Below are 14,105 nucleotides of genomic sequence, written 5' to 3'. Positions count from 1 at the left end.
TCACCCCCACCCCTCCACCTGCTCCCCTGAGACGTGACCATTGTCCCCCAGCAATAAGAACACTGAGCATGTGGCAGCTCCACATTCCTCATTGTCCTTCCAAGCTCACCCATTGGCTACAGAGTGTGAGAAACTACATCCAGACCAAGACCCACACATTCATATGCAGATTTGGGACTATATATAGGAGACATGAAGCCAGTAGAGTCAGATTAACTTTACACAGAGACCCCTACAGAACAGAGACACAGACATGGTACCTACAATCACCTCAGCTAGCATCTACTCTAAGGAGCACCTGACTCTGACAAACAAGGTAAATATAGATTACAATTTGCTTCATTGTTTATTTCTCAATAACAGATGTAATCTATTCATCTCACCTCTGATGTATTTTTGAACAATGTTGTTAATGAGTGCCCTTCTCTTCTTGCAGTTAAGAAAGCCAGTGGTTGAGAAGTTACGCAGAGATCGTATCAACAGCAGCATTGAGCAACTCAATTCTCTTTTGGGTCCAGAGATCCTCAACCATCCACCCGACTCCAAGCTGGAGAAAGCTGACATCCTGGAGATGACAGTTTGTTACCTGAGACAACTGCAACAGAACCAGACAGGAAGCTCCACCTCCCCTTCAGCACCTGTCAATCAGGGTTACTCCAGGTGTGTCCAAGAGATTGCTCACTTCCTGTCTAAAGATGAGGTGAAGACACAGTCCCAGAGAAGACTGCTGAGCCACTTCCAGAGCCTGCTGCCCTCCTCTGATATGAACAGGAGGGAGAGTGACCTGCCTCAGCTGAGCTCCTCAGACCAGCACAGCTTCAGCAAAGAGAGGAGTCCAGTCAACAGCGCCCTCTGGAGGCCATGGTAGAGTCTTACAGACTGGAGCTCCACTCTCAGACAAACAGTTGACCGTATTGGTCTAACATTAATATCATGGACAGTAATGACAACAGGAAGACATCCTTTACCTCTTCTGTTTATGCAGGACTTTTACAAGTCTTGGTGTTATTGACACTTTTTCTTTTTGCTGTAATGCAGTTCTACAGGTTTTCTGTGAAAATGTTCTTATCTATTCAAACTACATTTTGTAGTGTTTACTGACAATAACATAATGTTTAAGTTTTTGGAAATGTCATCAATATATTTATCATGAGTTGGACTTTTTAATTCAGTTTTACTGAACAAGTTAAATTAAGGACCACAACTTTTAAATTGTAATATTTGTTTTGTGAAGCATGTTCATATTGTTGATCATGTGTGTATATATGATCAATAATAGGTATATTGATCTTCAATGAGGATTTCTAACCCAAAATGGGTTTTATATTAACAATCCCTTTGTGATTGTCTAATATTAATGTGTTTTTGATATTTTACCACTCCATTTGTGTAGTGATATTGTCATATTGAAAGCGTTTTGATTATCTTTTGTAAAGAATGCCTCAGTTATATATTTGATATTGATCATCTTGATACAGCATCACTGTTCCTCCATGAGGATTATTTTTACTAACTGATTATCATACCAGTTATCATCTCTGTGATTAGAGATTATTGATCTGTTTTAAGATCACACTTTGTGTCAAATGTCACATAATAATGATGATGAGGACAATAATGTCTACTGTATTGTTAATATGGGAAACATTGATATCTCTCATTGTTAAACCTCTTGTTTATTTTAAACAATGATGTTGTCTTATAGAAAGACAGTAACTGTGGATCCTTTACTCTGATAAAGTATCATGTTTTGGAGATTTTACCAAGTTCTGGTTATGTTAAATTTCATCACTTTACTCTTACTTTTGAAATATTTACCTCATATTCAGGTAATCAATAAACACACAAATCATCAAATTAAATTTGTTTGTATTGCAATTTATTCATCGATGCACAGAAATAAGCTTCCAAAAGAGATACATTACAGACTTGTAATATTCAACATAACAACAAACTAGATCAAGGGATTAAAGAAAGAAACTTCACAGTGAGCCAAGACTCCACAGAATTCATCAGAAATAATGAAACATTTTTCCTCTCATGGTGCTTCTTCCAAACTCTACAGAGAATTTAAAAAATATATAAAAACACATTAAAATGTCATGAGAATTTGTTTCAAGGAATCAGAAATGAATGACGAATGCTTTAGGCTATTTATTTGTCATCCAGATTAATAAAGTTTGAAGGATATCATTGATATGTGGTTCGAGAGATAGGGTTGTGATGTTTTTTCTGAAAGACCTGTTTTATATACATTATATTTTAATCTATCAGAACAAATTAACCATTTGCATTCCATGATTTTCATGTTATTAATTATATGATTCCAGGTGTTTGGGCCAGAAAATGTACTGTTATTTTAATATATTTTTAAGGGTAACAGAGCTGTGTAATGTGATTAGTATAATAAGACACACTTCTATTGTCCCTCTACTGAAAGTACTGAATGGAGAGACTGTGGGAAACTGAGGAGAACTAACTCACACAGATCCCCTTTGGGACAATAGACTGGGACCTCTAACCTAGACTGATAGAGTTTGGAGGGTTCTACGTCTCTAGAGGGAATTCAATGGATCTACTGATAATGATCCCAAAACTGTTCTATATTTTGGGTTTAACACAAGTATATCTTCCAGTAAAGATTCAAAACATTACAGTTGGCACAATAGCTTTTTGTGACACCTTCATTTGAGCGGTACTTACAACGCCAAGTGAAAGTCTACAAATCATTTTAAATTGTTGCTGCACTGAAATTGAATCTCTAGAGGGGCTGGAGAACAGTTTTTCTTCCTACAGGTACGGTATATAAAACCTCAGTTACATTTGTGAAAAGATACACAGTATGCAATTAACACACCCTGATTTTGTATTTTAAAATCATTTGGAAAATGTTCTAAAATTGAATGTTCTGTCCATGGGGAATTACTGTAATTTCATTAAAAGAATTATGAATTGGAAAATTGCAGAAGGTAAAGCCAGCAGAACATGTCAACTTTCACTAGCAACTACGCTTGATGACAGTTGTGTGTAAACAAACTCACTCACAGATATATTTCGGAATTCTTCAGTTAAGGGCTTGCTGTGAACTGCTTGTTTAGAGATTCATTAGCATATAAAAAGGCACACTTCTATTGTTTAGGGGAACCTCTGTCAAAGGGCAGAGTGTGGGAAAGCTCTGGAGAGTAGAGTCACACTTTAATGTCATTAGCATCCTCATCATCAGTCCCACTGACACCTGATTGTCTGGGGAACAACTAGAACCACAGGGGAAAAGACACACTTATAAAAGGGAAGGTTAAAATAGTTTAATGTGTCAGTTTCATCAGAGAAAGAAAACTTTGGTTACAAGTTATTTTGAGAGTCCCAATTTCCACCTGTGTACTGTATGTTCAATATACATGTATGGTAATATATTCAACATACTTTTAACAAACAATCTGCTTGCTACGGTTAGAGTTAGGTTTAAAATAGGGTTTAGGATGACAGTTAAGGTTAGGATTATCATAAATGTTAAGGTTATGTTAAGGGTTAGTAGATAGTTATTTATAATGTTACTGAGAGTCAGAAAATAATCTAAAAAACTACAGAAAAACTTTTGGGTATGAAGTGTTACCTAAACAACTCTGTTTGTCTATCCTCCAATGAGGTGATAGCATAATCAAGACGTGATAACATGTGTAAAACCAAATGTGTGTAACTGTCATTATATAATTTTTAAATATATATAAATATTTAGCAGCAGCAAAATTACAATCTGAATGTCAAGATTTGAGATAAGTAAAAATAAACTGAATTCACAATATTTGGGAAAGAAATAAAACAATCCTGAAAAATAAACATGAAGAAGTTTATACCAACATATGTTTTGTAGCACACTTCCAAGATGACAGCCACTGTTCTGGTGTTTCCCTCCAGAATCCAGATGGTCTGTGACGTCACTCTCTGTCTATAGTTCAACACAGAGCCAATAGCCGTCACTAATGGTCCACTGAGCAGCTTTTGTAGTACATTGATCCCAGCACACAGGACTCAGTGTGGGAACCTCAGACCAGCTCTCTACTCACACTGACCAGTAGCCTCAATACAGAGGACACATCTGCTGCCTCTGGACTCCAGAGTGATTCACTATATAACTAATACTGCTGAGATAAGAGACCTGATGATATGAATAGACTATCCATCCAATACGAAATGGAGCAACAACCAACAATAGCTCTCTGGATATCCATTTCTTATAACAATTCTATCATTTAACTCAATAAAGGGAAAATATGTTAAATATATATATATTTCACATATCTGATTAATGTAAAAAATCATGACAGCTACTGGTTTTTGTCACAAGTCACATCTTCTGTGTGATATAATGTGACTGAATCTGTGAAAGGGAGTGGAGACACAATATATTCTACAACATCCTTCCAGGTGTAGATTAAGTACCACTGTGTGTTTAATGTAGAGGATCAGTGTCAGTCCCACACGTGTAAGTTGATGATGATTAGCGTGTGCTCTGTCAGTGTCATTGATACCAACATCAGGCAGCAGATCTGGGGGTCACTACTTTCCCAGATTCACTCAGCACTCTGTGAGTCTCTCTCCATCACCCCCACCCCTCCACCTGCTCCCCTGAGACGTGACCATTGTCCCCCAGCAATAAGAACACTGAGCATGTGGCAGCTCCACATTCCTCATTGTCCTTCCAAGCTCACCCATTGGCTACAGAGTGTGAGAAACTACAACCAGACCAAGACCCACACATTCATATGCAGATTTGGGACTATATATAGGAGACATGAAGCCAGTAGAGTCAGATTCACTTTACACAGAGACCCCTACAGAACAGAGACACAGACATGGTACCTACAATCACCTCAGCTAGCATCTACTCTAAGGAGCACCTGACTCTGACAAACAAGGTAAATATAGATTACAATTTGCTTCATTGTTTATTTCTCAATAACAGATGTTATCTATTCATCTCATGTCTGATGTATTTTTGAACAATGTTGTTAATGAGTGTCCTCTTCTCTTCTTGCAGTTAAGAAAGCCAGTGGTTGAGAAGTTACGCAGAGATCGTATCAACAGCAGCATTGAGCAACTCAAGTCTCTTTTGGGTCCAGAGATCCTCAACCATCCACCCGACTCCAAGCTGGAGAAAGCTGACATCCTGGAGATGACAGTTTGTTACCTGAGACAACTGCAACAGAACCAGACAGGGAGCCCCTCCTCCTGTTCAGCACCTGTCAATCAGGGTTACTCCAGGTGTGTCCAAGAGATTACTCACTTCCTGTCCAAAGATGACGTGAAGACACAGTCCCAGAGAAGACTGCTGAGCCACTTCCAGAGCCTGCAGCCCTCCTCTGATAAGAACAGCAGGGAGAGTGACCTGCCTCAACTGAGCTCCTCAGACCAGCACAGCTTCAGCAAAGAGAGGAGTCCAGTCAACAGCGCCCTCTGGAGGCCATGGTAGAGTCTTCAGACTTGAGCTCCACTCTCAGAAAAACAGTTGACCATATTGGTCTAACATTAATATCATGGACAGCAATGACAACAGGAAGACAACCTTTACCTCTTCTGTTTATTCAGGACTTTTAAAAGTCTTGGTGTTCTTGAGACTTTTACCTTTTGCTGTAATGCAGTTCTAAAGGTTTTCTTTGAACATTTTCTTATCTATACAAACTACATATTGTAGTGTTTACTGAAAATACCATAACATTTATGTTTTTGGTAATCTGATCAATATATTGATCATGAAAAAAAAAATTCAGGTTGTGATTTAAATACTATTGTTTCTTTTGTGAAGCATGTTCCTATTGTTGATCATGTGTTTCTATATGACCAATAATAGGTTTATTGTTCTTCAATGAGGATTTCTAACCCAAAATGGGTTTGACAACATCAGTTTATTTGTGATTGTAAATTCTCAATGTGTTTTTAATATTGTTTTACTCCATCTGTGTAGTGACAGTGTCATATTGACAGTGTATTGATTATCTTCTGTGAAGAATGTATCAGTTGTATAATTTATATTGATCACCTTGAGATACAGCATCACTGCTCCTCCATGAGGACTATTTATACTAACTGATTATCATACCAGTTGTCATCTGTGATTAGAGATTATTGATCTGTTTTAAGATCACACTTTGTGACAAATGTCACTTTATAATGATGATGAGGACAATGTCTGCTATATTGTTTAATATGGAAACATTGATATCTCTCATTGTTAAACCTCTTGTTTATTTTAAACAATGATGTTGTCTTTTAGAAAGACAGTAACTGTTGATCCTTTACTCTGATAGAGTATCATGTCTTGGATATTTTACCAAGTTCTGGATTTTATTTTTCATCGCTTTATTATTTTGAAATATTTACCTCATATTCAGGTAATCAAATATCACTTTATAATGATCAGGTGTAAATATGATCATTGGTAGATCTCTTGTTAACTTCATTCTTGCAGATGTTGTCTTTTAGAAAGACTTTCTGTGAATCACGTAGTCTGACAGAGTATCAAGTTTTGTTTGTGATGTTTTGTCAATATATTTCTCATGAAAGATTTACTTTATATTAAGGTATTTAATGTGACCTATTGAGTCAGTGTGAATAAATACAAACACGAACTATGAATGAAAAAACCCTCCTGTATGTTGTTTTGCTCTTCTACCCACAAAATGTTTCCCAAAGACATACATTATTGGCTTATAATATATAACAAGCAACAGGTTTGACTACAGAGTTCAATGAAGTCCCATTTGCGCTGAGATTTTACAAAATCATCCTAAGACAATGGTGGGGGGTTTTCAAAAATTACGCAAAATGCAATACCTATCTAGTCATATATTTTTGAATATGAATTGGCTTTAAAGATTTAGACTTTTAGACATCAAATTAGAATTTAATGTTGATATAGATTGTACACCACAGTACACAATATTTCCTCTCAGGTGTGTTGGGGGCAGGTGGGCCTAGAGGGGAAAATGAACAGTTTCAAATTTCAATATATTTTGGTGTGAGACTTGCTGGCCTCTACCAGAGAACTGAAGCTATTTGAACATACTTCATGACAATTATTTGAAGCTCAAAGCCAAGTCAACCAAGAATGGCATGCAAAAAAAGGATCAGTGTCCTGGAATAACCCAGTCAGAGTCCAGACCCTCAATCCTATAGAAGAATCTCTGGACAGAACTAAAGAGGACTGTGCTCAGATTCCCTCACAATTTCATTGAGCCTGAACACTTCTCAGAAGAGATTAGATATCTCCAGGAATGCTAGGTGATTGGGGAGTTATCCAAACTGACTTGCCGCTGTAATCCAAGACGAAGGTGCTTCCACAAAGAATTAGCTGAGGGGTTTGGCAATTTATGCAGCCAAAGCAATGACAGTTAATATTTCTGTAATTATTCTAATGAATTATTCATTTGTTGTTCAGTAAAATGTTACTAGTTGCATGATCATATCTGGGATAAAAAAGGACTGACATGATTTTTCTTCATTTTACCTTTTAAAGGGCATGTCGACTTCAATCTAGCCACTAATATAATTTGCATTCCTTGATTATACGTCTAGTATTGATGTATGATCAGTAATTCCAGATATTTGTCCAAACTGGTACTTTCATCTTATTAGTGTTTTTTAAGGTTACAGAGCTGAATAATGTGATGAGTTTAATAAGACACACTTCTATTGTCCCTCTACTGAACGTACTGAATGGAGAGACTGTGGGAAACTGAGGAGAACTCACTCACACAGATCCCCTTTGGGACAATAGACTGGGACCTCTAACCTGGTTAGAGGGGGTCTGGGTATGTCATACAAAATCAATGGATCTACTGATATTGACCACATAAACGTTCTGTATTTTGTGTTCAGCAGGAGGAAATTGGATAATTTTCCAATCAACGTTCAAGATATTGAGGTTTGATGATTGTTTTTTTGTGCACATTTAAGCCAATTTGTGAAGTTTCTGTGCCTACTGAAACTTCACAAACCTCTTGAAAATGTGCTGCCTTAGAATTAAATCAACAAACTACACTAGACTCTCCTGTCCCAATTTGTGTGAACACATGAAATCAATATATTCTCATTTCATATTTGTAAGTGATTTCTAAAATGTTACAGAATTTAACATTCACTCAATAAGGGAAAAAGTCTAATTGATACTATTTTTTAGATAATTTGACTACAGCTTTTATTAAAGTTAGGAAAAGATGTGTAAACTTTCATAATTAACTATACATTATGATATCCGTGTGTACAAAAATTAACAATGAGATTTCCCTCAAGGGCTTGGTGTGAACTGCTTGTTTAGATATTCATTAGCATAAGAAAAGGCACACTTCTATTGTTTAGGGGAACCTCTGTCAATGGGAAGAGTGTGGGAAAGCTCTGGAGAGTAGAGTCACACTTTAGTGTCATAAACATCCTTATCATCAGTCCCCCTGACACCTGACTGTCTGGGGAAGAACCAGAATCACAGGGGAAAAGACACACGTATAAAAGGGAAGGTTAAAATAGTTGAATGTGTCAGTTTTACCAGAGTATTACACATTGGTTACAGTTTATTTTGAGAGTCCCAATTTGCATCTGGAGATGTTCAGTAGATAGGAATACTATCAAGTCAAGTCAAATTGATTCATTTACAAGTGTCAACCAAAGTGCTGTACAATCAAATGTCGAAGACAGCAAAAGGAAAACCACACCTAAAACATACAGCTAACTAAACATATTTCCATAGGATATGACAGACATAAAACTCATTTTCAGACTCAAATGCTAACGAAAAAAGAAGGGTCTTAAGGTGAGATTTAAATATGTTGCTACTAGTGGAGGACCTAATACAACATGTCACAAAAGTGAGTACACCCCTCACATCGTGGAAAATAATTGAGTATATCTATTCATGTGACAACACTGAGGAAATGACACTTTGCTATGTACATTGATGGATAGAGGCCCTAAGTTATTAATAATGACTATGTACATTGATGGATAGAGGCCCTAAGTTACTAATAATAACTATGTACATTGATGGATAGAGGCCCTAAGTTATTAATAATAACTATGTACATTGATGGACAGAGGCCCTAAGTTATTAATAATGACTATGTACATTGATGGATAGAGACCCTAAGTTATTAATAATGACTATGTACATTGATACATAGTTTGGGTTAGGGTAAGGTTTAGAATAAGGTTTAGGATAAGAGTTAAGGTTAGGTTTATGATAAGGGTTTGGGTTAGTGTAATGGGTTGGAGATAATAAAGAATCTGTTGAGCACCTGCAGAAAAGCTTTTGAGATTCTCCTTATTAAGTGTAATCAAAACATATTTGTTCATCTACATTCTTACGAGGCGATAGCTTAATCAAGACATGATATTATATCTATAACGTAATGTGTGCAACTGTCATTATACGTAATATAAAACTAATATAAAACTGCAGAAGCTAAATTACAATCTGAATGTCAAGATATGAAATAAGTAAAAATAAGGCAATATTTGGCACAAAAAAAATAGAAGAAAAAAATAGAAAATTAAACACGTGAGAATTTATACCGACATGTTTTGTAGCACACTTCCAAGATGACAGCCACTGTTCTGGTGTTTCCCTCCAGAATCCAGATGGTCTGTGACGTCACTCTCTGTCTATAGTTCAACACAGAGCCAATAGCCGTCCCTAATGGTCCACTGAGCAGCTTTTGTAGTACATTGATCCCAGCACACAGGACTCAGTGTGGGAACCTCAGACCAGCTCTCTACTCACACTGACCAGTAGCCTCAATACAGAGGACACATCTGCTGCCTCTGGACTCCAGAGTGATTCACTATATAACTAATACTGCTGAGATAAGAGACCTGATGATATGAATAGACTATCCATCCAATATGAAATGGAGCAACAACCAACAATAGCTCTCTGGATATCCATTTCTTATAACAATTCTATCATTTAACTCAATAAAGGGAAAATATGTTAAATATATATATATTTTACATATCTGATTAATGTAAAAAATCATGACAGCTACTGGTTTTTGTCACAAGTCACATCTTCTGTGTGATATAATGTGACTGAATCTGTGAAAGGGAGTGGAGACACAATATATTCTACAACATCCTTCCAGGTGTAGATTAAGTACCACTGTGTGTTTAATGTAGAGGATCAGTGTCAGTCCCACACGTGTAAGTTGATGATGATTAGCGTGTGCTCTGTCAGTGTCATTGATACCAACATCAGGCAGCAGATCAGGGGGGTCACTACTTTCCCAGATTCACTCAGCACTCTGTGAGTCTCTCTCCATCACCCCCACCCCTCCACCTGCTCCCCTGAGACGTGACCATTGTCCCCCAGCAATAAGAACACTGAGCATGTGGCAGCTCCACATTCCTCATTGTCCTTCCAAGCTCACCCATTGGCTACAGAGTGTGAGAAACTACAACCAGACCAAGACCCACACATTCATATGCAGATTTGGGACTATATATAGGAGACATGAAGCCAGTAGAGTCAGATTCACTTTACACAGAGACCCCTACAGAACAGAGACACAGACATGGTACCTACAATCACCTCAGCTAGCATCTACTCTAAGGAGCACCTGACTCTGACAAACAAGGTAAATATAGATTACAATTTGCTTCATTGTTTATTTCTCAATAACAGATGTTATCTATTCATCTCATGTCTGATGTATTTTTGAACAATGTTGTTAATGAGTGTCCTCTTCTCTTCTTGCAGTTAAGAAAGCCAGTGGTTGAGAAGTTACGCAGAGATCGTATCAACAGCAGCATTGAGCAACTCAAGTCTCTTTTGGATCCAGAGATCCTCAACCATCCACCCGACTCCAAGCTGGAGAAAGCTGACATCCTGGAGATGACAGTTTGTTACCTGAGACAACTGCAACAGAACCAGACAGGGAGCCCCTCCTCCTGTTCAGCACCTGTCAATCAGGGTTACTCCAGGTGTGTCCAAGAGATTACTCACTTCCTGTCCAAAGATGACGTGAAGACACAGTCCCAGAGAAGACTGCTGAGCCACTTCCAGAGCCTGCAGCCCTCCTCTGATAAGAACAGCAGGGAGAGTGACCTGCCTCAACTGAGCTCCTCAGACCAGCACAGCTTCAGCAAAGAGATGAGTCCAGTCAACAGCGCCCTCTGGAGGCCATGGTAGAGTCTTCAGACTTGAGCTCCACTCTCAGAAAAACAGTTGACCATATTGGTCTAACATTAATATCATGGACAGCAATGACAACAGGAAGACAACCTTTACCTCTTCTGTTTATTCAGGACTTTTAAAAGTCTTGGTGTTCTTGAGACTTTTACCTTTTGCTGTAATGCAGTTCTAAAGGTTTTCTTTGAACATTTTCTTATCTATACAAACTACATATTGTAGTGTTTACTGAAAATACCATAACATTTATGTTTTTGGTAATCTGATCAATATATTGATCATGAAAAAAAAAATTCAGGTTGTGATTTAAATACTATTGTTTCTTTTGTGAAGCATGTTCCTATTGTTGATCATGTGTTTCTATATGACCAATAATAGGTTTATTGTTCTTCAATGAGGATTTCTAACCCAAAATGGGTTTGACAACATCAGTTTATTTGTGATTGTAAATTCTCAATGTGTTTTTAATATTGTTTTACTCCATCTGTGTAGTGACAGTGTCATATTGACAGTGTATTGATTATCTTCTGTGAAGAATGTATCAGTTGTATAATTTATATTGATCACCTTGAGATACAGCAGCACTGCTCCTCCATGAGGACTATTTATACTAACTGATTATCATACCAGTTGTCATCTGTGATTAGAGATTATTGATCTGTTTTAAGATCTCACTTTGTGACAAATGTCACTTTATAATGATGATGAGGACAATGTCTGCTATATTGTTTAATATGGAAACATTGATATCTCTCATTGTTAAACCTCTTGTTTATTTTAAACAATGATGTTGTCTTTTAGAAAGACAGTAACTGTTGATCCTTTACTCTGATAGAGTATCATGTCTTGGATATTTTACCAAGTTCTGGATTTTATTTTTCATCGCTTTGTTATTTTGAAATATTTACCTCATATTCAGGTAATCAAATATCACTTTATAATGATCAGGTGTAAATATGATCATTGGTAGATCTCTTGTTAACTTCATTCTTGCAGATGTTGTCTTTTAGAAAGACTTTCTGTGAATCACATAGTCTGACAGAGTATCAAGTTTTGTTTGTGATGTTTTGTCAATATATTTCTCATGAAAGATTTACTTTATATTAAGGTATTTAATGTGACCTATTGAGTCAGTGTGAATAAATACAAACACAAACTATGAATGAAAAAACCCTCCTGTATGTTGTTTTGCTCTTCTACCCACAAAATGTTTCCCAAAGACATACATTATTGGCTTATAATATATAACAAGCAACAGGTTTGACTACAGAGTTCAATGAAGTCCCATTTGCGCTGAGATTTTACAAAATCATCCTAAGACAATGGTGGGGGGTTTTCAAAAATTACGCAAAATGCAATACCTATCTAGTCATATATTTTTGAATATGAATTGGCTTTAAAGATTTAGACTTTTAGACATCAAATTAGAATTTAATGTTGATATAGATTGTACACCACAGTACACAATATTTCCTCTCAGGTATGGTGGGAGCAGGTGGGCCTAGAGGGGAAAATGAACAGTTTCAAATTTCAATATATTTTGGTGTGAGACTTGCTGACCTCTACCAGAGAACTGAAGCTATTTGAACATACTTCATGACAATTATTTGAAGCTCAAAGCCAAGTCAACCAAGAATGGCATGCAAAAAAAGGATCAGTGTCCTGGAATAACCCAGTCAGAGTCCAGACCCTCAATCCTATAGAAGAATCTCTGGACAGAACTAAAGAGGACTGTGCTCAGATTCCCTCACAATTTCATTGAGCCTGAACACTTCTCAGAAGAGATTAGATATCTCCAGGAATGCTAGGTTGATGGAGAGTTATCCAAACCGACTTGCCGCTGTAATCCAAGACGAAGGTGCTTCCACAAAGAATTAGCTGAGGGGTTTGGCAATTTATGCAGCCAAAGCAATGACAGTTAATATTTCTGTAATTATTCTAATGAATTATTCATTTGTTGTTCAGTAAAATGTTACTAGTTGCATGATCATATCTGGGATAAAAAAGGACTGACATGATTTTTCTTCATTTTACCTTTTAAAGGGCATGTCGACTTCAATCTAGCCACTAATATAATTTGCATTCCTTGATTATACGTCTAGTATTGATGTATGATCAGTAATTCCAGATATTTGTCCAAACTGGTACTTTCATCTTATTAGTGTTTTTTAAGGTTACAGAGCTGAATAATGTGATGAGTTTAATAAGACACACGTCTATTGTCCCTTTACTGAAAGTACTGAATGGAGAGACTGTGGGAAACTGAGGAGAACTCACTCACACAGATCCCCTTTGGGACAATAGACTGGGACCTCTAACCTGGTTAGAGGGGGTCTGGATATGTCATACAAAATCAATGGATCTACTGATATTGACCACATAAACGTTCTGTATTTTGTGTTCAGCAGGAGGAAATTGGATAATTTTCCAATCAACGTTCAAGATATTGAGGTTTGATGATTGTTTTTTTGTGCACATTTAAGCCAATTTGTGGAGTTTCTGTGCCTACTGAAACTTCACAAACCTCTTGAAAATGTGCTGCCTTAGAATTAAATCAACAAACTACACTAGACACTCCTGTCTCAATTTGTGTGAACACATGAAATCAATATATTCTCATTTCATATATGTAAGTGATTTCTAAAATGTTACAGAATTTAACATTCACTCAATAAGGGAAAAAGTCTAATTGATACTATTTTTTAGTTAATTTGACTACAGCTTTTATTAAAGTCAGGAAAAGATGTGTAAACTTTCATAATTAACTATACATTATAATATCCGTGTGTACAAAAATTAACAATGAGATTTCCCTCAAGGGCTTGGTGTGAACTGCTTGTTTAGATATTCATTAGCATATAAAAAGGCACACTTCTATTGTTTAGGGGAACCTCTGTCAATGGGAAGAGTGTGGGAAAGCTCTGGAGAG

At 36.8% G+C, this 14,105-nt stretch overlaps 3 protein-coding genes across 3 annotated transcripts; all 3 read left to right on the top strand.

Annotated features, from left to right (window-relative positions):
* On the top strand, window positions 1–1,806 carry LOC105017389 (transcription factor HES-5-like). Its single transcript, XM_010881971.5, has 2 exons — window positions 1–316; window positions 437–1,806. The coding sequence occupies exons 1-2, from the start codon at window positions 254–256 to the stop codon at window positions 866–868; spliced, it is 495 nt and encodes a 164-aa protein (XP_010880273.5). The 5' UTR covers window positions 1–253; the 3' UTR covers window positions 869–1,806.
* Window positions 1,807–4,787: 2,981 nt separating this feature from the next.
* On the top strand, window positions 4,788–6,621 carry LOC114828925 (transcription factor HES-5-like). The gene is made up of 2 exons (XM_029114219.2): window positions 4,788–4,916; window positions 5,039–6,621. Exons 1-2 carry the CDS (start codon window positions 4,854–4,856, stop codon window positions 5,468–5,470), a joined length of 495 nt encoding a protein of 164 aa, XP_028970052.2. The 5' UTR covers window positions 4,788–4,853; the 3' UTR covers window positions 5,471–6,621.
* A 3,865-nt stretch (window positions 6,622–10,486) lies between these two features.
* LOC114828924 (transcription factor HES-5-like) lies at window positions 10,487–12,321 on the top strand. The gene is made up of 2 exons (XM_029114213.2): window positions 10,487–10,622; window positions 10,745–12,321. The coding sequence occupies exons 1-2, from the start codon at window positions 10,560–10,562 to the stop codon at window positions 11,174–11,176; spliced, it is 495 nt and encodes a 164-aa protein (XP_028970046.2). The 5' UTR covers window positions 10,487–10,559; the 3' UTR covers window positions 11,177–12,321.
* Window positions 12,322–14,105: the final 1,784 nt, after the last annotated feature.

The sequence above is a fragment of the Esox lucius genome, chromosome 17, assembly GCF_011004845.1.
Source record: "Esox lucius isolate fEsoLuc1 chromosome 17, fEsoLuc1.pri, whole genome shotgun sequence".
NCBI lineage: Eukaryota > Metazoa > Chordata > Actinopteri > Esociformes > Esocidae > Esox > Esox lucius.
The sequence above is the reverse complement of the archived record's forward strand: the minus strand, read 5'-3'. Positions and strand labels throughout refer to the sequence as shown.

Coding starts and splice junctions, on each gene's coding strand:
- LOC105017389 (XM_010881971.5), top strand. CDS start 254: ATGGTACCTACAATCACCTCAGCTAGCATCTACTCTAAGGAGCACCTG. Junction 317..436: donor ACCTGACTCTGACAAACAAG/GTAAATATAGAT, acceptor CTCTTCTTGCAG/TTAAGAAAGCCAGTGGTTGA.
- LOC114828925 (XM_029114219.2), top strand. CDS start 4,854: ATGGTACCTACAATCACCTCAGCTAGCATCTACTCTAAGGAGCACCTG. Junction 4,917..5,038: donor ACCTGACTCTGACAAACAAG/GTAAATATAGAT, acceptor CTCTTCTTGCAG/TTAAGAAAGCCAGTGGTTGA.
- LOC114828924 (XM_029114213.2), top strand. CDS start 10,560: ATGGTACCTACAATCACCTCAGCTAGCATCTACTCTAAGGAGCACCTG. Junction 10,623..10,744: donor ACCTGACTCTGACAAACAAG/GTAAATATAGAT, acceptor CTCTTCTTGCAG/TTAAGAAAGCCAGTGGTTGA.